This window comes from Nymphalis io, chromosome 6, assembly GCF_905147045.1.
Source record: "Nymphalis io chromosome 6, ilAglIoxx1.1, whole genome shotgun sequence".
NCBI lineage: Eukaryota > Metazoa > Arthropoda > Insecta > Lepidoptera > Nymphalidae > Nymphalis > Nymphalis io.
The window spans coordinates 4025101-4047639 of NC_065893.1; the positions used below are offsets into that span (position 1 = coordinate 4025101).

General features: G+C 30.9%; 1 protein-coding gene across 10 annotated transcripts in view; it reads right to left on the reverse strand.

Annotated features, from left to right (window-relative positions):
* Positions 1 to 22539, reverse strand: part of LOC126769256 (uncharacterized) — an 80767-nt gene that overhangs the window by 16450 nt on the left and 41778 nt on the right. For 7 of the 10 annotated variants that reach the window (XR_007669349.1, XM_050487911.1, XM_050487910.1 and 4 more), the window contains exons 5-16: positions 20327 to 20484; positions 18837 to 19007; positions 17259 to 17307; positions 16780 to 16941; positions 15958 to 16238; positions 15661 to 15806; positions 15341 to 15546; positions 14650 to 14986; positions 14267 to 14421; positions 13614 to 13724; positions 12432 to 12567; positions 11005 to 11211 (exon numbers count right to left, since the gene is read on the reverse strand). Coding sequence is in view for 9 of the 10 variants with exons in the window: in XM_050487911.1 (XP_050343868.1) it covers positions 11005 to 11211; positions 12432 to 12567; positions 13614 to 13724; positions 14267 to 14421; positions 14650 to 14986; positions 15341 to 15546; positions 15661 to 15806; positions 15958 to 16238; positions 16780 to 16941; positions 17259 to 17307; positions 18837 to 19007; positions 20327 to 20484 (2119 nt within the window). In the remaining variant the exon portion in view is untranslated. The remainder of the gene's footprint in view (positions 1 to 11004; positions 11212 to 12431; positions 12568 to 13613; positions 13725 to 14266; positions 14422 to 14649; positions 14987 to 15340; positions 15547 to 15660; positions 15807 to 15957; positions 16239 to 16779; positions 16942 to 17258; positions 17308 to 18836; positions 19008 to 20326; positions 20485 to 22539) is intronic. The other 3 variants (XM_050487909.1, XM_050487915.1, XM_050487914.1) reach the window with 3 other exon arrangements.

A 22539-nucleotide genomic window follows, 5' to 3' on the forward strand; every position in this document is an offset into this window, starting at 1 on the left:
TCCGACACGACCGGAAAGATTTCAGGCGCAGGACCAACGGCTTTACGTGGTTTCCGAAGCACGGTCTTCCAACTTCCAGACTCCAGGCTGCTACTGAGAATTTTCTGACAAAACACCCAATAACTTTTTATTGGCCCGACCTGGGAATTGAACCCAGGGCATCCGGGTCTGTGGCCTTACATCAAGCCATTAGATTGACGATTGACAACAAACAATTGTGGGTCACGAGATAAATTGAATACATACTCGTATGCCATATCTATGCAATTACGTCTCTACATACGAAATAGTCAATCGCTATGGGTTTTTGCTTAAGCCCCGATCAAGTCCGAGACATTTGAACTTTTGTATATTAAATCCAATTATAAATCCTACTAATTATTAGTTACAATTACTTACTTTTAGAAACGGAGTATCTATGCATTTATAAACTGGCTTCCTTATTTTAAAATTTTATAGTAAGGTAAAAATAAAGGCCGGTTTGTATGGATATTGTGTCGTTTGTGTCTTGTAACAAGAAAAGCACAACAGTGTACAACTAAGTGGCTTAGTTTTGTATAGTTTTGTTGCTGTGAATAGATACAAGATTGTAAAACAATAGTAAGTACAATATTATAATAGACGTTCATCATTTTGTTGGGCTCATGGAGACTTGAAACCGATTTTACGCGACCTCGTTAAACGTATTTGATTTCTTATTGGCTACCTTTTTAACGTAAATTGAATATTTGGTAATAATATTATATTTGTAATAATACTAGTAAAAATTGTTAAATATACGGCTCATCCTATCATAATTGCAAGAAGAGTATACGTTCATTCCGTCTACACAAAATTTAGGACGAAAAAGAAAAATACCTAACCTAGATGTTTAAGCAAAGAAAAACACACACATATTATCGTTGATATTTAACTATAGAATCTAATATTGTTATAGAAAGTATTAAACCCTATTACATAATAATTTTGTAACACACAAAAAGGGGAACGGGACTGTTACTCCTTAATACAGATTATTTTATAACTTAGCGAGGAATAAGGTACGAGATCCAATTGATTGGAATTAAACTAACTTTAACAAAACAAATTGTAATAATTACTATGTTCAATTTCTATTATGAATAAAGATATATTATTATTATACATTATAATATTTTTGCATTAATTTATGTAAGAATAAATAAGAAGAGAAACGCATCGAAAAAAAAATAATAAAGAAAGTTTGGGCAAGAATATAATATTTTTTTCAAATTTATCACTTGGGTTAAAAAAAAATATGTCATCGTACTCTCTCTCTCTCTCTCTCTTTCACACACACACACACACACTATCATACATCTTTTTTGATACCTCTTGCCCTATACGGCTATAAGGCAAGAGGTATCAAAAATCCACAGTCATACCTAACACTTTTGAAATAAAATTCAAATCATTCCGCATTTTTTCGCGTTCACACTACCTCGTATATACTCATTTCGTATTCAATCAATTCTCGTTAACCCACACACCAACATTATCATCTCAGCTGAAAGCATTCGCTTTGTACCCGTCATCTTAAGGCCATGATATCAGCTGACGTCTGGAGCGCGAGCCCAGGGCGCTCTTAAGTCAAAACGTATAACGATTATCATTGTATAAATCAAGATAACTGCGATGCTTTAGTTCGGCATGTCCTAACTTATAAACTTTTATTTCCTTAAGTAACACTGAGTTATGTATTAATACGCAATCGAAGATGAGGACAACTATTAATATTACGTAATTATGACAATAAGCTCACGACAAAAGTGGTACGGAAAGGTGTGGTCGTGGAAGGCCTTAAACGAGTGACACGTGGATCAAGGTTTGTTTCAATTAACTTTCATTTACTAATTTGACGTGAGATTTTGAAACTTAATTATTAATTTCGATTCTAATCGTTATTTAAGGAACATTGAGTTTGTATTAGTCGTTCTATTCACATCCTTTAGTGACAATGATAACCTTGATCACTTACACAATCATCATATACGAATATATAAAAGAGTTTGGAACTCTAAATGTGATTATATATATGTTAATTAATTGATTTAAAATAGATATCATGTGTATAAAGTATTTATACATTTATTATGCAAATTCAAGTTCTATTCGTGTACCTAATTTATCAGGTCCTCTGGGTCAAATATCGAGTATAATTTGATTACGTATGTTATTTAAACGCTTATATAACATCTTAACAGGTTGGTAATATTATATTAAAATCAATTTAACCTCATGTAATAAATAATATTACATGAGTAAGGTATTTCACTTCTTTGCCCGCCTAGATGAATTTTTATAAAAAATAAATAAATACTGACTTTCATGTGAACTATTTTTTTATTTCTTTTTTTTTTAATTTATTTTAGGAAAGCCGTAACAAATGCACCAACTGGTGCATCAACTGATAGTAAGTGGAATTTCGTCAATAGACTTTCGGACCGAAAGAAATATAAGCCATTTGTGACACCGCTAATGCGCTGTCAATCACGTGGTCTAAGTTGTTATGTTTCTTGCCTGTAATTTCTCTGGCTCACTCACCATTCAAACCGGAAAAGAGCAATGCTGTTTTTGGTAGGATAACTGGTAAATATCCACTCAGAGAGCCACATACAAAGTCCTACCACCGGTTTTTAATCTCAAGTTTATTTTGTATATATCTTGTGCGACTTTTTGTTAGACTTTATAAACTTATAGAATTTATTCTTGTCTTGTACAAACTGTTTTAAGTTGAAGTTTAATTTTATGTATTTCTTTTCTGTATTTTTTTTTATTTTTTTATACTATTGCTTAACATGCTTAGTGTTTCTTTTGCTTGTCGTGGTTACCTATATAAGTATGGTAACATTTAATCTTGCACCTAATTTGAATACTATATCAAATTATTACTATGTCATGTTGGTTATCCTAAATAAATAAATATACCGAAATAAAAAGCCATAAAAATAATTTATTTTGAATATTTACTCTTAATAAGTCTTTTTCTTAAATAGTATTTGCTTCTTTCTTGCCGATTTTTCTCGGCTGAATTCACATTCGCCCCGGTAACGTGATTTTATAAATGAATTAAATTTTATTTAACTTATACAGTGACGTTTAAAGAGTGCTTGTTGGAACCTACTTGAATTAATTACATTGTGATTCAATTAATAATTGATTAAATTAGAAAAAAACGGACAAAAATACTGCAATGAATGTTCTGTTAAGATGATGTAAGTATTACTCAATGTCCAATGTCTATTACCTTACCTGACATAACAATAATAATAAGACAAAACAAATTATATATCTATTGTATAACAATTACTTTCTATGTGAATATTAGGTTTTTTTTATTTAAATAAATTTATTTCTAAGGTTACTTTCCTTTGTATCGATTAAAATATATTATTTTACACAAAAAAATTACTAAAGTTTCCAGTTTCGTTTTTACCTTATAGGTAATCATTACTTTTTACGATTTAATTTAATATATATAATATTAAACTAGCTAGTCGTCCCAGTTTCGCACTGGTAGATAAGAAGAAAAATGTATTTCGATAGGATTTGCGTAAAATCCGTTCTTAGTGAGCGTCTACGTCGGAAGGAGTAACAGTGTCAAATTTAAAGTCAATCGGGCGGATAGTTTAGGAGATCTCGTGATGAGTGGTATTTCGCATATATATATATATATAGATTAAATAAATGCTTTCATAGTATATTATATATCTATCACATAATTCGAGCCACACTTTTGTGGCGGTAATTACTCTACAGTATTTACGTTTAATTAGAATTCTCAGGAGAAGTTAAGTGGACTTAAATACCATTTATTTGTCAGTTTTTTTCAAAGAATAAGTAGCCGGACAAGCTTATGGAACACCTGATGGTAAGTCACTAACGCTCATAAACATTAGCATTGTAAGAAATGTTAACCATCGTTTACATCGCCAATGTGCCACCTACCTTGGGAAGTAAAATGTTATGTCCTTTGTGCCTGTAATTACACTGGCTCACTCACCCTTCAAACCAGAACACAATAATACCAAATACTGCTGTTTTAGGGTAAAATTTCTGATAAGTGGGTAGTACCTACCCAGACAAGCTTGCACGTCCCACCCTATCTCCAGTATGCCACCTGAACAGAACCTGATAGTAACGGTCCAATACACAAATATTTTTTCATATTAAAATATCAATTTGTATCATACGTAGTCACTTAACCCTTAAGTCTTATGAGCAGTAAACGTTTAACATTTGCCTTTAAAATATACTTAAAAGATCTTTCAAGTGGTAGGTCGTCATCATCAAATATTCTTATATTTTTTTATTTAAAAAGCTTAAATAGTTGAAGGGTTATGTTTCCTCGGTGAAAGGGCCCACCTGAGAGTGTATTTATCATGTCTACTCATTTATTTTTGTATTCAATATCCTCGGTGTTGCCGTGTACCGATTTAAAGGGTAAATGAGCCAGTGTTATTACATACAAGGGATATCGTACATCCTGTTGTTGGGTACGCATTGAAGGTGTAAGGAATTATTTCAACTTATCCGATTTCTATTATAGGCAAAGGCGACCCCTTACCTGATGGTCTGCATTATGAACATAAAAGAGAGAAATATAGCAGTACCTTTGTGCTTGGCCATTAAGCATGGTGACGACTTGCGCCACGATGCCTTTGACGGGTGCCTCCTTATCCGCCACGGCATTCATCTTTTCCATCGTCATCACAGCACTTTTTATAGTTCACTGTTTTTAATTATAACACTGTCTACTGTTTTCGTATTATACTAATACCTAAGTAAGGTGACAAAATTTTAAACCTAAAATTTTTATTCGATTATAGTTTTTTATAAGCAAAAAATGTGTTTGTTCATGAATAATATTGAAGCTTATATTTCGTTTCTCATTTTACAAAAAAGCCTAAAATATAAATATGCTACTTGTAGGCGACTTAACGCCTACAGAAGACATTAATAAACTTTAATGACCATAATATTACCGAAAACAGTTAAAGGTCACGACGGTAAGAATGTCTGGGGCTTTTGGAAATATTATGAAAATAATATTTGTACCTAATATTATATTCTATGAATATCCCAGGTATTCGATTTCAACGACTATAAAAAATAATATAAATACTCGTTATGGAATTAATTTTGAAAAAAATACATTTAAAAAGTATTTTTATAATGTGGATTAAAGATACATATATATATATATATATATATAGCTAGTAAGTTCTAAATAAAGAAAATGTTTAAATAGTATATCTATAACTCTTAAAGTTAGTATGGAGACATTTCTATTAAATAAGAAATACGGATTGTTTTAAATATTATTACATGCGAACAACTCGAAAATTGTATGACAAATCGCATTGGAATTGATAACTTATCACCGGATAAAGAGATGAACCATTTTCGATATGTCTTTAACAGACATCGACGAATGCGTTAAACTTTTTAAATATTTAAGAGGCAATCCAATAAACTTACGAATAAAGAAAATAATTACTTGATTAAAATCTTGTTATATTATGAGATTTGAGAACATTCTTTAACTGTTATAAAGTTGAAAGCATTTATTAAAGTGTTATTGTGCCATAAATTTATATTGCAATATTAAGTGATTATTATGTAAAATCGGAGTCTGATAATCATTACAGTGAAGTCGGAATTAAATTAGACAACTCTCACTCAATGGCAGTGTCATTGAGTTTTGTTATAATATTTTATTTTATTTTCATTAACTATGCCTGTACCTTGTGCGTAAAGCTATTGATAACTCGTTACGTTTATAAAAATAAGTTTCTTAAGAGGTTTAAAATCAATATTCGTTTTTCAAGTAGGCTCATAACACAGATTTGAATAAAGTATAAAGCTATCAGTGGGTCCAAATGTATATTCTACTGAATAGAACCGGCAGGGGACTCTTTTCCACAAATTTATATGTATGTTTATCAAATACAATTAAATTTATTATTCATCATGCATTAAATCAACGAATGCTATCTCCATGCTTTTTAGTCAATCCCTTAGTAATATAATATAATTATAATATCAAATTTAATGTTTGACTAACACACATTTATAATATTAAAAACAGTGTGAATTTTACAATTAATTATAAATAAAAGATATATATTACGAAACGAATGAACACACAATAGCGAGGTAGTTTTCATTTTTTACATAATTACAAAAAAAAACGCACTACAATTCCCCGCGGCGTGTGTTTTTATTAAAAATATAGCAAAAAAAAAAGTTTATATAAAAATTAACTACACAATACCGTCACTTTTAAGGAATGAACACTTAATACACATCATTTAGCTATTATGGGAAATTATTCTGCACCAAACTTCTTCAAAAGTTTGGCGATGCTATTCAATATTACTATAGCAACGAGTTCTTTGACAACAATAGGGGTAGCGATATCAACCACACTCAAACCACACCCACCACACACCACAAACTCGTTACAGATAAAACAAAACAATATATTGTTTAACGTGAGACGCATAGTGTATATATAGCGCATGTTTTATATAAATACTCCTTAAGGTAAGCAGAATATTTAATTATTTATTCACTTATTTTAATTGAATTGTCAAGTAAGTCTTTTGTCAAGTGGTTTCATGATTGACACATTATATCTCATAAAAGTGTAGATATTTAAGATTGAATATTATAATTGTTTTGGTGAGAACAAATATTTTGAAGTGGAGTTAGTACTTGTTGATATATATATATATATATATATTTTTTATAGAATAGGAAGGTGGACGAGCATATGGGCCACCTGATGGTAAGTGGTCACCAAACGCCCTTAGACATTGGCATTCTAAGAAATGTCAACCATCGCTTATAGCCAATGCGCCACCAACCTTGGGAACAAAGATTTTATGTCCCTTGTGCCTGTAATTACACTGGCTCAGTCACCCTTCAAACCGGAACACAACAATATCAAGTATTGCTGTTTTGCGGTAGAATATCTGATGAGTGGGTGGTACCTACCCAGACGAGCTTGCACAAAGCCCTACCACCAGTAGATATGAACAACATTAAATGATTTCAGATTTAACTTACTTTAGTAATACGATTATTTAATCAAATATTAAGTTTTAATAGACCAAGTATTGAAAACCTATGTCAACAAATGATAGAACACGCATTTAGTACATTCTCAAACGTGATTTAATTTGTAATTAAAACGAGGATATATAATTTCTTTTGTAACACATTCGACTTGAAAGCAACCTTTTATAACCATTCGAAAAAAAAGACGTAAATAAATCCCTGAACACAAGAGATTCCTTTGACTTCAAAACAGCTGTGCCTAAAGAGCAGCTGTTTGGGATAGCTCGCAGGAAATAACAAATTTATTATATCTATGTTTATAGTCTTTTTAGTGATGTAATATAAATAAATTACTTTTAAAATGTTCTTAGAGTAGGTATATGTTATTGAAGAAATTGTTTCACGTATTTGATGCTGACACATTATGAACTACCCTATATATTGTTAATAAACACAACAACGTTGTAGAGGAAAACACCGGTGATAAGTTATCAAAACGATAGTGCAATATTTCTAATAAAAAAATGTAGTATAAATGTCAATGAACTTTATGCATAAGAGCTTAAATATATTGTTTAAAAAAAATGTACCGGCAAAACACAAATCCAATAAAACGAAACTAATGTAATTACGTATGCCACGAGTTCCCTAGGAACATATACTTGGTACGGTAAAGTCAAATTAATCTAATTACACTAATAACTATTCGAGTTCAAATTTCGGCGTTCAACGACCGGTGTATCGGAGATTAGTTCGATCGTACTTATCGCGCACGCGGCTTAAAGATCAGTACTCGCGGCGTACACTCGCGCGCGCGACGCATCACAGACTAACATCACAATTCACGATTCATGGCACGCGGGCGCAGGCGGGTGAGATGAACCGAAACAAGCAGAGCCAGCTGCATCGCTTTATCGGATTACCACATAGAGCAAGGACCTTTCGACACAAAGCTCACCGTAAAATTTACCTTGAAAATCGGGGCGCGGAACGTGAAATTTCTCTTGCGAAACTTATTTCTAAACAGTCACTCTCAATTAATTCACCTCAAATTTTAATTTAAAATGGTGTTAATAGAACTCGGTTTATTTTGTTAATTTGCCAAAACTTTGCAAAAGAGCATGTACTACATAGTAAGGGTGTTTATTAGTGCGTTTTCAGTGTGGCACGTGGTTCTCTTTCTAAAAACATAAATATCCATATTTATTTATCTTATTGTGCTAATAAGTACACCTTGAACAGTTCGATTGGATGTACTAGAAGATTGTTAAGGTGCCTTCTTTAAAATAAAAATTATTTGTAAGTGCGTTTATTTTTCGATCTCTTCTTAGGTGTTTCATTGTTTTATAGTTTAACCAATGACTTGTATTTTTATATACGTAATATGAATTTATTAAAATTTAACAACATTTTAAATAAATTATGTGATATAAAGTATTTTTGAAACAATTTTTCTTACCTAGTAAAATTGTCAATATAGTATAAAACACATTTAATAATACACGATGCTTTACAAATATCGCAAGGATGTTTTCTCAAAACAAGGTGAGCATTAAATTATTACAAAACAAATTATGAATGGCAAATGATGTATCCAAACAAATTTAGAATTGTTTCAAATTTTGAAGAAGCCAAATGGCAGGAATCTTAAATAATGTACATACGAAACATTGGTTTTAGACAATTATGCTTAATGACAATATACCGTCCACATCTCTGAGGAAGTTACATATGACATAATCGTTTATGTCAAATAAAATAAACCCTTTTGTTTCCTGTGATAAAACTAGACATAGTAGACCTACAGATGAAGCCATTGTTACTATAATTTATTAGATTAATGAAATTCCTTAAGAGCTCAAAAGTCAATTTCAAAGTTCAATAAGATTAATGTATTTGATTAAATATTTATTTTTGATCTGATGACATAAACCTGATAAATTTACCATAATATGCAAATATAATAAGTAAGTCATTTAAAAGCAGGGTTCGGAGTACATCGTGCACAATAGATATATCGGTGAGGTCGGTCTCAAGACGCTACAGAATTATTCCTATTGTTGTGTAACATCTATTGTCAATTAAAATGGAGGTCAAATGAATACCCACAGTTTTAGAATAACGACCGTCTTTATATACCTTTGTTCTTAATTTGTAACCAAATACAAAAGCAACAGTATGCTGCACAATATGTTACTTAACCATGACTTCTATTGTGATCAATCACGCGAATACTGTTTTTGAAATATCAGAGACTGTTTTGTAAACATTCGTTTTTGCATTCCAATTTCATTACAAAAAAAAATAGTTTATTAGTTCAATCACCGTTCATAACAATATTATATTTAAGGTGAAATATGTGGATTATTCAATTGTTATGTTTTGTAATATATCTTTTTTTTATTAAGAACAAAGTAAAAAGCAAAGTCGATATTTGAAAGAAGGAAATTCGTTAGTGGTATTCTATATCAAGAACTAAGGTAAGTGCTACATTACTTTAGGTAGTAAAAACGCCAATAAATATTTAAGTTTAGTTAAAATACTTACGTTGTTTAAAATTTAGCTTTCTGATTCTGTGTAAAGTATTACGCGCAATTGTCATTATATCGATGAAAAGATCATTAGCAATATTCATGAGAAATTTTTAACGTTAACATCTGATGATATTTATCAATTTTACCGTTATTCTTTCTCGGATAATTAACTTAACATTAGTATTATCATTGTTTGATCATGATGATTGTTAAATATCAATTGTTTGATTTTCAGAGTTCGTAGTATCACCTTTGTGAGTGTGTTATCTTGTTTACTACTTTCAGGTTATTTTCAACAAATATCACTAACAATAGATTTCACACTGACAATACTTACTGCGTCTGTCGATGTGAAAGATCGTATGTAAATTTGTTTATACATATAGGCTATTCCAATCACAATTAAATGTTAAATAAACAATTTTGACATGATATAATTGTTTGAGTTCTTCAATCTGTGGTGGCTAAGTAAAGTAAAATTAAAGTATTCATTACGTATGCGTGAAAAAATGGCGAGTTGAATGTCAGCAAAGCTGTTATCGGAACTTTGGAAGTAAAATTAAAGTAGATATACGATGGAGATATTTGGAATTGTGTTGTATTATAAACAGAAATATATTTAACTGAGAGCATAAATCGCATGCAAGATGTAATTTAAGCTTTCTTTATTCCTGCTCTTTCTGCGATTGGAATAGGCTACAGGTACTATCGGAGACTATATTAAAATGATTTTTTATTTACTATATTTTACTAGAAAATATATATAGAAATAGAAAATTGTATTTTCATATAATTTAGAATGAAATTAATAATGCTACGACTTAATTGTTTGAAATTGGAACTTATTTTTTACATACGACCTTCTGCACTAACAATGCCGGTATGATATAAAACATAACAAGAGAAATCGTTACGCTGTTTCACTGAAAACAATTAATTTGAAATTGCATTTTTAATCCACGTTATATTTAAAAGAGAACGTACAAGAATAGTTTATTTTAAAAGCAATTTCATTATTAACTACTATCTACCTCTGTTATATTATTTAACTGATGTAACGAAAAATATTTCTTGCGATTTATTATGTATTTTTATTGCAATTATTTTTTTAACTTCTGAATTTGACTACTACTAGAGGCAATAGATTAATCCAAAAATGCTGAAATTATATGAAGAATGACATGAAAAGAGAAGACACTTGTCTCTCATTAAATGTGTCTATAGATGAAATATCACAGAAAATCTGGTCAATCTTAAAGAAGATGTTCTTCCTTAATGACTTTTTTACCTACCAAATAGTATTGCAGCTGGATGTTGTGGTTTTTCAAGCACCGTCTTCATTTTTACATGTGGTATATGTTTTCTACTATTGTGAAGTTGTACTTACCCAATATTGCTTAAGCTCGTGGTGCTGCCAGTGAGCGAGTCAGGCGCGGTCTTTCCTTGTGCCATCGCCGCCAGCTGCCGGTCGAGCATGTTGTTCTTCTCCAGTAGTTGGCTCCATTGACGGACAGCTGTCTTAGATGTTGACAGCTCTTGTCGTAATTGTCGTTCATCGAGAGAATTCAGGCCGCTTCGAAGCGAGCTATCCAACCTGTTATTATAAATGAAACTTAATTATCTTTTTGCCCACCTAAAAATTGTAAAAAAATGTAAATTTTGAATTTATAACTATATTAAATTTTATGTTACGCCATGTTTTAAAATTCCCTTAATATTTAACATTATTTTAAAAGTAATGAATTTACTTGTTACATAATAAATCTCAATTTGAAATATCATATAATAGATATCATTATAATTTGAAAATTACCAAATCACTTAATCTCATATATTAAGAATCAAAACAGTTTATTTTGATTAACAACTGACAATGTTTAAAATGAGAATGTAACAATGTCTATGATAGAAAAATTACGTGACCCAAGATACACTTTTATTGTTCCAAGTACAATTACGTTCTATAATCACATAGCTTGAACATGAGATGGTCCTAACTTCCTAATCCAAACGTACTCAAGCTTGAAGAGTTAAAGAACACGACTCATCATTTCATTGATTTAATCTTACACCATTATGTTAAAAAGATAATCGAAAGAAACTTAATCATGTCTCCGATCAGAGTGTAGGTAATCATGATAATTTCTTCGCTGAGAAGTTATAGCAGTTCCGTCACAATTATTATTTTACGTAATATTTACAATACTTTGTTTGGATTTGGTCCGCTTTACGTAAGTTTAATTAATATAATAAATGAGTAAGTAAATTTATGTATTAATTTACTATTCAATTAACACTAATTACATTTATGAATAATTGATGTTTAAAACTATTTACTTTAAAAATTAAACGTGTATAATATTTACTTATAAATGTAATTAATATGGCGAATTTATTGAAACGACATAAAAGCGTTGCTGAATTAGAAGGTACCTTTTTTAAATGAAATAATACTAGTCAGAAAAGTTCTAAATATTTTTCGAATATATCTGCTTCTTGCTGCATCAAAAAATGATAAAAAAAAAACAATTTGGTATGTATTATATAGTATGGACACATTACAATAAGTATCTAGATTTTTTTTTTGATTTTCTATAATAATTATTACAATCATACATTCTGTTCATTTAATATATTTAAATTTAGTTATCGAACAAGTTGGTATTATATTTTTAACCATAGCATTTGGGTCTTTGCATTATATAATACCAATGGTTAATTAAGAAAAAAAAATGTATATATCATATAGTATATTACATAATAATAATAAACATCAATATACCTGTTAAACGTTGTTAATAAATGTTTGCTTACCTTTCAATATAATCGTCTACACTTTGCAAGCTCGTGATGGATTGTGCTAAGTCATTGTCCATCATCAGATCATCAGAGGCTAGGCTTGACAGCGTATCTAAAGATGGTGTTCGCTCTGTTGCCGGGTTACGACCACCTGTTTGATATAATAAAACATCTAAGTATTTTTTACGTAACCATGATCTTTACTTAGTATATACAGATACAATATAATTAATTTTATATTAAAGAACTTGAGATGATGATGTCCCAGCTACGCACGGCTAAAAAAAGGCTCTACATAAAATGTTTATATCGTAATATATATAACTCTTTTGGTTTATGCGGCGCACGTCAGTAAAGATCTCAGTCGGCATGATTTTATACTTCCTACGTACTTCCTACCTAACATTGCAAAAAATCAACAAAATATTTTACATAACAGACAGAACAATGGTAGCAAAAAATAGTACATTATTATAAATGTATACAGTTGATTATGTAATTAGTCTTTTTCTCAAATGAATGAATAATTTTTTTCGAAACTTTACATTCGATTTTATACTGTAAAATTCCATTGAATACGAATGACAGAATTGTCTTCAAGGCGTACTCAAAAACTTCCCTACAAAAAACCTTTCGAAATTTTCGAAGTATGTGACGTATAATGACTTTATTGACATTACTCGTAGCCCACATACTATAAGTTATGTATGTATGATAACGATTCGTTAAATATAAAAACCGGGCATTTAAAGTGTTTGTAAAAGCTTCGTAAAAGTTGATATTTCTATCAAAAATCTATATTTGTACCAAATGTATTCGCAACAGAGAAATCTAACACTAACATACTCTTCCAAAAAAATACAAATACTAAAAATTAAACATAAATAACAAACAAGAAAGATGTAGAAGAGGCGGTCTTATCGTTAAAACAGTGATCACACTCATCCACGCATCCGGTAGAGGAGAGAAACAATAGAAAGAAGAAAGAAAGCATAAATAAACATAATATAATTATAATATTCTTTAATTACGTTTTAGTTTTTATTGGTAAGTGAATTCATTGGAAAAGAAATAGTAAGTATGGATGAGTAAGTAGGATAATTATAATCTAGTTTACAAATTTCATGTAATGTAGCTGGGATGTGACCACAAATACAAGTCTAATAAATTCTAAAATCACTATAATTATTTGCTTACATTTCCGACTTCTTTGAGTTTGTGGACTCGACATTATGTGCTCCCTCGATCTCCTCGGTTGCTTAGTATCAGAATCTACTCTTTTGACGGAAGGACTTCCTTGATTATTTTCTACAATAAAGAATAAACAATTTATTAAAATAACATACTTTATACAAGTGCCTGAATTACATTTATACTATATATATTACGAAACCATCTGGATCGTTAAGTTACTAAATTTAGATTTTATGTTATAAGGAAATAAAAACATGCAGGAATATCAAAATATAACGTCAAACAAAACAATAGAAGAGAACCAAAGGCACGGACAAACCGCTTTTGGAGAAAGTATTATAAAGAAAAAAATTCTTGGTGGTAGAGCTTTGTGTAAGTTTGTACCCATACGAGCCACCCACTCATAACAATCAATACTAATAGTATTCTTGTGTTCCGGTTGGAAGGGTGGGTGAGCCAGTGTAAGTACAGGCACAAGGGACATAAAATCTTAGTTCCCAAGGAAGGTGGTGACCACTTACCATCAGGTGACCCATCTGTCCGTCCACCTACCTAAATTATAAAAAAAAAAACGAAAGAAAGTCCAGCCCATTTGCTAATTCAATTAATGTTTTCCCCGATTATACCATGACACTTAGATAATACAAAGTGCTTACTTCTGAATAACAACGCTGGTTGATCTGCAATTTCATCGTCAAAGAAGTCCCTTCCATCAGATAATGACAATGAACCCGACGCGTGGGTAGGTGTTCCGGGGGAGGGTGGTGTAGTATCCTTGCTACCACTGTCACTTCTACCAGTACCATCATTGCTATAAATTCAAATACAATCATTGAGAATTCAATTGCAGAAAATTATTTAAATTAAGATAGAATTATGAAAAGTTTTTAATAGAAAAAAAAAAGGATCAATTAGACAGTATTTTACACAAATACAAATTAATATCATCCTATATCCTTACATGTTTTATGTACAGCAGGTGGTTCTAGATTTTATGTAAATGTAAAATGGTATAATTTAAATATCATGAAATCCTTACCTCATTTCTATTACTGGTTGCAGAATTTCACCATCCACCCTATCGTCCTCCTCCACTATGGGGTCAGGAGTCCTCGTTTTAGTATTGGCTGTTTGATAAGCACTAGATATTGATGGTACATCCTTTTCAACGTGCAAATCATTATTAGAATCACTAGTGCTCGTTGAGGATATCAAACTATCTGCTGGTGATGTTTCGTCGTCTAGAAGACTTTGGGTAGAAGTTTCTAAAGCGGACATATCAAATTTAGATTCTTCTAGAGTGAGCGTCAGATTGTGATCTGCGCTCTGGTTTGTGCATGTGCTAGTCGTGCTGTAGTTCGAACTTGTCATTGAACCTGAATCAAAAATTGAATTTAGTATGCGGAAATGGTCATGTATTAGACATCACTTAAGATAAGATAATCAAAAAATAATATATATATATATATATATATATATATATATATATATATATATATATATATATATATATATATATATTTGATATAATATCACTTAAAAAAGTCTTTAATTATATAGTGAAATACCACTGGATATCTTTTGATGTTACGAATATGACAAGAGATCGTGTATAACTAATTAATAAAGGCAAAATTAAATTTGTTAAAAAAACTATTATAGTATACATTAAGGGACGAAAAATATCCAGTTTCTGAAGGCAAAAACTCGTTTTCATAATTTATTCTAACCCATCATAGTTCCACGAAGAGAATCATGTTGACTCAGTGTCAACGATTTCATCAGTAGAGGGTGAGGAACTGGCGGCTCGTCCGCTATAACTATAGTCTTCGTTGGGACTTTTGCGTCGTCAATTTCATGTTGCTTTGCTTCAAGTTTAGATTTTTCGTCTTCACAGCTAGATACACTCAGTGCGAGGGATACGTCGTCTTGAGATCTGATACGGAAAAATTTACTTGTTCGTTACAATAACTATACTACTAATTCTGAAGACTAATTTTGATTTTATAATTGATTTGCTTGCCGATAAAGTTTTCAATATTAGACTTACCGAGTAGCCATTGCTTCACCAGCAGCATGACTTTGCCAGGTGCTACTATTGAAATGGCTAGCCTCACTTTTGCAAGACGGACTGGATTCCTTACTGGAATCTACTGCTGGGGACGCCACACCACTTGAGGATTTAATAAATGATTTCTGAAATAGCAAATGTAGATTTAAAATAAGTTATTTTTAATTAGGAAAATTTTCATTCGATAATTTTAGAATAAATAACTTGGAACTAAATTGAAACGCTTGTAATTTCAGTTTTTGAATATAATCAATTAAAATTATTGAAAGTATTTACCTGCTTATCTAATATTTCAGGTTGAGCTCTGTCCAAAACGAACTTTTCTTCATCTTTGTATTCATTGATTTGAATTCTACTCGGTCTGGTTCTATTTCTATAGCGTTCTAACGTGGACATAGGGGAATGACTCTGGGTGGATTCGAGTATGGGTTTAGATTCAATAAGAACTGGCGATGGTGGCGTCAACGGCTCCTCGCAATCAGGGGATGATTCTTCATTGAATAAACTTGGTAGTTTCGGCAGAGGAATGACTGCGTGACCGGTTACGACAGCTTCATCTGCAACAAATATTTTTAAATTAAATCTTTAAGATCGATTAATGTAAAATTTCATGATTAAATTTGAGTGGAATATTTCCATATGAAGCACAAAAACTTGCCGACGAGTGTATTGTGTCGTTCGCGTTTTCTTGTTATAATAATAAATAGGAACATGTTTTTGGAAATAATTCGATACACGATAAGCTAAGTGAGGTAGTTATAGAAGTAAAAATTATATATAACAAAAAAAAAACGACTTGTCTAATTAGCAATACTTTTAGAAAGCTAATGCATCATCTGTTGATGAAAAAGCCAAAATAGCTATACGTATACCTATCATATTTGAGAAGCTCCTTTAACTCAAGATTAAACATTTCAAACGATCGTAATGAAATCTGACATAGTGTAGCCATGGAATAAAGAATAGAACATGAAAATGGGAAGTAACATGGTTTTCAAATTAAATGAAAATGCATTATTTTCGTACTTCATTAAAATAAATTAGGTAACTATTTAAAATTCGGTTAATTTTGTGTTTGTTAGTTTGATGATGACTCACCCATTATATCCAGATCAGCGACTTGTAGTTCTCTCAGGTGGAAGCTATGCGAGCCCCGCATCACCATCTCCAGGTTGCGTGGACGGCGACGAGAGCGCGGCGAAAGTTCCCCTTCACCCCCTGTCCATACACCCGAATCCGCGGATACTGCGGAACCTGCACCTGACAATTAAATTGTATACTGTATTACCTTAATTAGTGACTGGAACCGTGGTACATAAAGGAACGCCCTTTTTCACATAGTATAATATTTTATAATTCGTAAAAAACATCGTTTTTATATGTTATTTATAAATAATTGAAATTAATATTATTTATTATATTATGATGAAAATTAAATAGAGTCATATCTTCGAATAACGTTTAAAGATTTTTTGTTATTTAAATATTTGCGTATATGTCGTATCATATCATTATTCTATATTTAATGTTCCATTTTTTAAAATATCAATTACAAATTTAATAAACAAATTTAGTACCTTCTCTCCATCCGTCGACAGCGCCGGCCTTTCTTGTGTTATTCACAACCTGGAACGTATAAAAACATATAACATTACAATTATAACTTTCACTGCACTTTCGAACACAATATAAATATAAAATATTAACCATATCTGAGGTCGTATTTTAAAGAAACATAACATAAATACGAGAGACAGCACATCGATACAATATACGACAGCCAAATGTACCTTTGTGAAGATGTAGCAGCTCAGCTCAACATAAACTTGACGTATATCGTAAGATTTATCTCACGATACAAAAAAACACACACACTAAAACTTGAATCTAGTATTTCATTACCAGATTTTAATAACGATTTTTAAAATAACTTCGCTGTATATTTGTCTAACAAATAATTACACGTGTTCATTAGTTCATATTCTGTCTTACTCTAAAGCAACTGTAAGTACACGGACAATTAATTCTAATGAAAAGAGGTCATTCAATTACTAAACAACGTGAAGGAGTAAGAAAATACGTAACTCGCGCTTACAATCTCTTATTACCTCATGTGAATAATATTATTTGTTTAGAAAACAATATAATAATACAATAATTACGACTAATAATAATATTGTTTTCAACTATTACACGTTTTTAATCAACAAAAAAGAACTACGTATTATATAAATGGCAATTTCGTGATCTTTAAGCCGGACTAAGCTTTAATACATAAATACGTCCTTAGAGCACAAAAATAATTTTGCAAGCTTATGATTTTAAGGAGGCTTCATCCTCCCTTCATCTACGCCTTAACTACAAAATTTAATCAATCCGTTTAAAGATGTTTCACTTTATCACATTAAAATATACGTTTTTATCGATTAGATCGAATTAACTTTCTGCTGCTAAAATTGCGGCGAATACTTTTTATTTAATATATTTCCAATAAATTTATTTAAAAAATAACATTGGTAATTTTTTTTTCTAATTTCAAAAATCATATTTATGCATCAATTCTTATCACTCATCGTATTTATAATTATGAAATTTATCATGTGTCCATTATCTTTCGAATCTTGTCTCGTGTGTTACATACGAATGCACTATGCAGTGATATTTTAAGCTAACGGCACGGGTTTCAAAACCAACAGCCCTGAAATAGATGAAGGATGACCTACTTCACACTTCATAGAAAAAACGCTTCTTTTTTCATCTTTTAAAGACTACTTTCGCGTACCATGTATCTTGAGAATTTTTAAGTCTCTGAAGATGATAGTCAATGAAAGCAAATTAATTCAACGTAAGGTAAGAGTAATAATATGCCTTTACTATAATGTCTATTTGATAATATTTTGAAGAAGTTTTAATAGCCTATATTTAGACATAAATTAATAATGTTGTTAAAAATATAAATAAAAACAAACAGTTCTTAGTAATTTGCAATGAATTTCGCCCTAAAGCAGTCTACAATTATGTATATTATAAAATATCATTATTGATATCAACAAATTTTAAATATTTTTTGGGATATATTTTATTCTTGTCTACATAGTTAATAACTCGTTTGTATTATTTTTTTATCTGTCGTTATGAAGTAAATATAATCTTACTTGTTTTGTGGTTTTTGCATCGATGTTCTTTACAGAGGGGTACTGCGGTCTCGGCAGTTGGTTTGTTTGGAATGTATATTTCCCCGGTGGCTTTTGAGGATCAATACTTTGGCTCCGAGGGAGTGAAGTCGCTCGGCTGGGCGTTTCAGATCTATGAGGCTTTCGTGTTTCCTGAATAAGGGAGAAATTCTTTGTGATGTATTCTATAATGAAATTGCTCCTTCTTCTACTGGAGAAATATACGAATGTATATTTAAATCAGATAAAAGGTAATTATTTTTGGAAATAGAACAAGGACACTTACACTCTTAAGATTTAAATTATTTTTATCATATTTGATTGTAGAGTTATTATTTTTCTTTATAATGAAAATAAAAACCTTATATAGGTATATATACTATACTTATATAGGTATATATATAATATAGGTGTATACATAGGTATGTATCAGGACAAATTCAGTGATATATTAGCCAAACCGCTATGGAATAACATTATTGGTTCTTTTATGGATATTAATTTTGGTTATTTAAGGCTGCAGACTCCGAGATCTTGGGTTTAAAATACAGATAACGACGAGTAAAACTTTACTGAACTTATCCGTCAAGATTTTTTAGTGGAAGACAGAGTATGAAACTTCTGTTGTATGGAAGTTGGTTCTGCAAAATAAACCTTTACCAATCATGGATTGCAGTACCATCTTACTAAAAACGTGTCCAAAATAAAACACACTACACCCATTTTTGGTAAAGAAAACTTATCACACATTTTGTTTTATTGGCATGTCATAAAAAAAAATTCTTAGACTTACAGAAAAAATACAACGAGTGGAAAACCATTGCCAAGGCTAAGATACTTAACGTCATTACGATAAACCAATTATGTTCAAACATATGTTTAGTCTTGACCATAGTTCTGATGACCTAATTGAGTAAACTCGCTTTTTTATATTATTGCGGCTTTGATGCCTTATCACAACTACAGTATAAAGAGGAACTATTCTTTAAAAATAGCTATAATCGACGTAGAAATTGAACGCGCACTGTTATATGATTTGTGACATCGCATACAATAGTTATAGTTATTAATACTGGCATGCACAAATACATTTTTAAATTAACCCAAATTTAATACCGTTAGGCGGTTTTCAGCATTTTACTATTGGATCTAGAATCGAGTGCCAAACTTATTTCGTAATAGATTTGCAATATTGATCAGTACTATAATTATTAACGACGATTCAAAAGTGCGCTTATAACCGTACTTGAATAAAGAATTATTTGATTTGTTTAGTGTTCATTTTGGAAGTCAAAATTTTGATAAAACTTTTTGTATTGGTTTACGTCTTCGTACTATTCTGTAAGAATTCATTTCGTATCTCACTCGTGGAATGTTGTAAATCCTTAAATATGATCTATACATGTGTTACATATGTAGAACATTTGCCTGTTTGAATAAAAATGATATAAGTAATAGCTTTCATAACTCACCTGTGTCAGGTATTGCTGTGGTTGATAAGTCAGTATTACAGTTTGTTTGGTGACCGGCTTCGGCACGCCAGCCACACCCACGATCGAAGTAACACCGGTAGATGAAACTTGAGTCGAGAGGAGTGGCAAGTTGTATGATTGGTTTGTATTTTTCTTATCTGTAAAATTAACGTTCAATTAATTTTTCATTTAGATAATTAAAAAATGATGATGATTTTTTTATTATTTTTTTCAGAATGGTTTTTTACATCACAATGACAGCCTTGAAATGATCCACGGCTGGGCAAAATCCGTAGCTCCTTACAGAGAGAATTAACTTCTCTCTGTAAGGAGCTATTGGAGCGTTGAAGAAGATGGTGATTATTGTACTACAGATCCAGTGCGTGTAAGAAAATAGATAGATATTTTAACACAAGTTTCCCCACGAAAGTTTCCTTCAACGTCAATCTTATGTTCAGATAAGGTCCATTCTTCAAATTTCTCTCGATTTATATGAATTGATTTAAAAAAAATCTTTCTTATAATGCAAGGATATTTTATATAACACGATCTGAAACTATACTGAAGTAGATATTTATTATTTGTTTTTTTATTTCATATAGAAATATAATTAAAACTACCGAACTAGCTAAATGTGATAAAATAGGATATTCTCAATTATTTATTTCTATTCACGCCAATGCTCATTATTATTGGATTATTAATAATCGGATTGATCATTTATAATTATGAAATACAATTTGCAGATTAATGACGTCAGGCTGTGTGTGCTGTATAATTAAATATGTATGTTTGGGTCAAATCTTTGAAGCTTCAAATTTTTCCTGAATTAGAGGCACTTCCTCTTATCCTACGTAGTTGAAATTCATTCTGGATAGGCTCCAAGTGATGGAACTCCTTAACGGTAAAGAATTGAAATATATGCTACTCCAAATGTTGTATATAAAATCTTGTTTTTAAATATATTTTTTTCAGTAACAGTAACAGCCTGTAAATGTCCCACTGCTGGGCTAAGGCCTCCTCTCCCTTTTTGAGGAGAAGGTTTTTGGAGCTTATTCCACCACGCTACTCCAGTGCGGGTTGGTGGAATACACATGTAGCAGAATTTCGATGAAATTAGACACATGCAGGTTTCCTCACGATGTTTTCCTTCACCGAAAAGCACGAGATGAATTATAAACAGAAATTAAGCACATGTAAATTCAGAGGTGCTTGCCCGGGTTTGAACCCACGTTCATCGGTTAAGATTCACGCGTTCTTACCACTGGGCTATCTCGACTTACTTTATCAAAAATAAATAGGATTTCGATTCTTGTCCATTTCAACGAAACGTAACACACATCCACATTTTCTCATATGTTACAATGAAAATATATACATATATACAGATATCTATGTACGTTTTATTAGGTAGATATTGTATACTTTTTGTTTCATCCTTATTTACTAACGGAACTCACCTTGTAACTATTTATACTGCAGATATTTATGAATTTAGTGGCTTTTAAGTAAAATCTAATTACTTATTTATATTAAATAAATAAAATTAAACATTCCGCACAATACACTATATCAATTAATAAACGTTAGTTTTAACAAAGAAAATTGTACGTCATATATGTGCATGTATTTTAGAACGTCCTTGTGTCTGGCTTACTTGCTTATTGTGTTCTCCAAATAAGGCGATCTAGTATACAAATAAATTAAAGATTAATGATTGTCTGTATTCATAGTACAATAGAATTATTTTCCGACATCAGATCAATTTGAAAAAATCTTATTTATATATTTAATAAAATTATGTACGTATTACTTTAATACAATCATATTATATTTCTATTTTATTTTCGTTTTTTTCGGAGACTTATCCAATTAGACATGCTTGTTTATATTAACAGTCAGTACTTTATCCCGATCAAAAGTAAATTGACAAAATTTGTTAAAAGCATCTATTCGAAAATAAATGTTAAGTTAGGTTAGTTTTATTTTCGTAAGTGTGCCATCTGACTGCATAGAATGTATGTCTTAGTACTATACTGTCGTGTAGTACAGATGACGCGCTAACAGAAATAAAACTGACCTAACGTAACCCATGTCAATGTCAAAATTATTCTTAACTGTGTTGCCAGACAAAAGTAATATTAACCGAGAAAGAATACTAACTGTAATATATATATATACTAATGAATATACCAGCCACAGCAGCAAAAGTC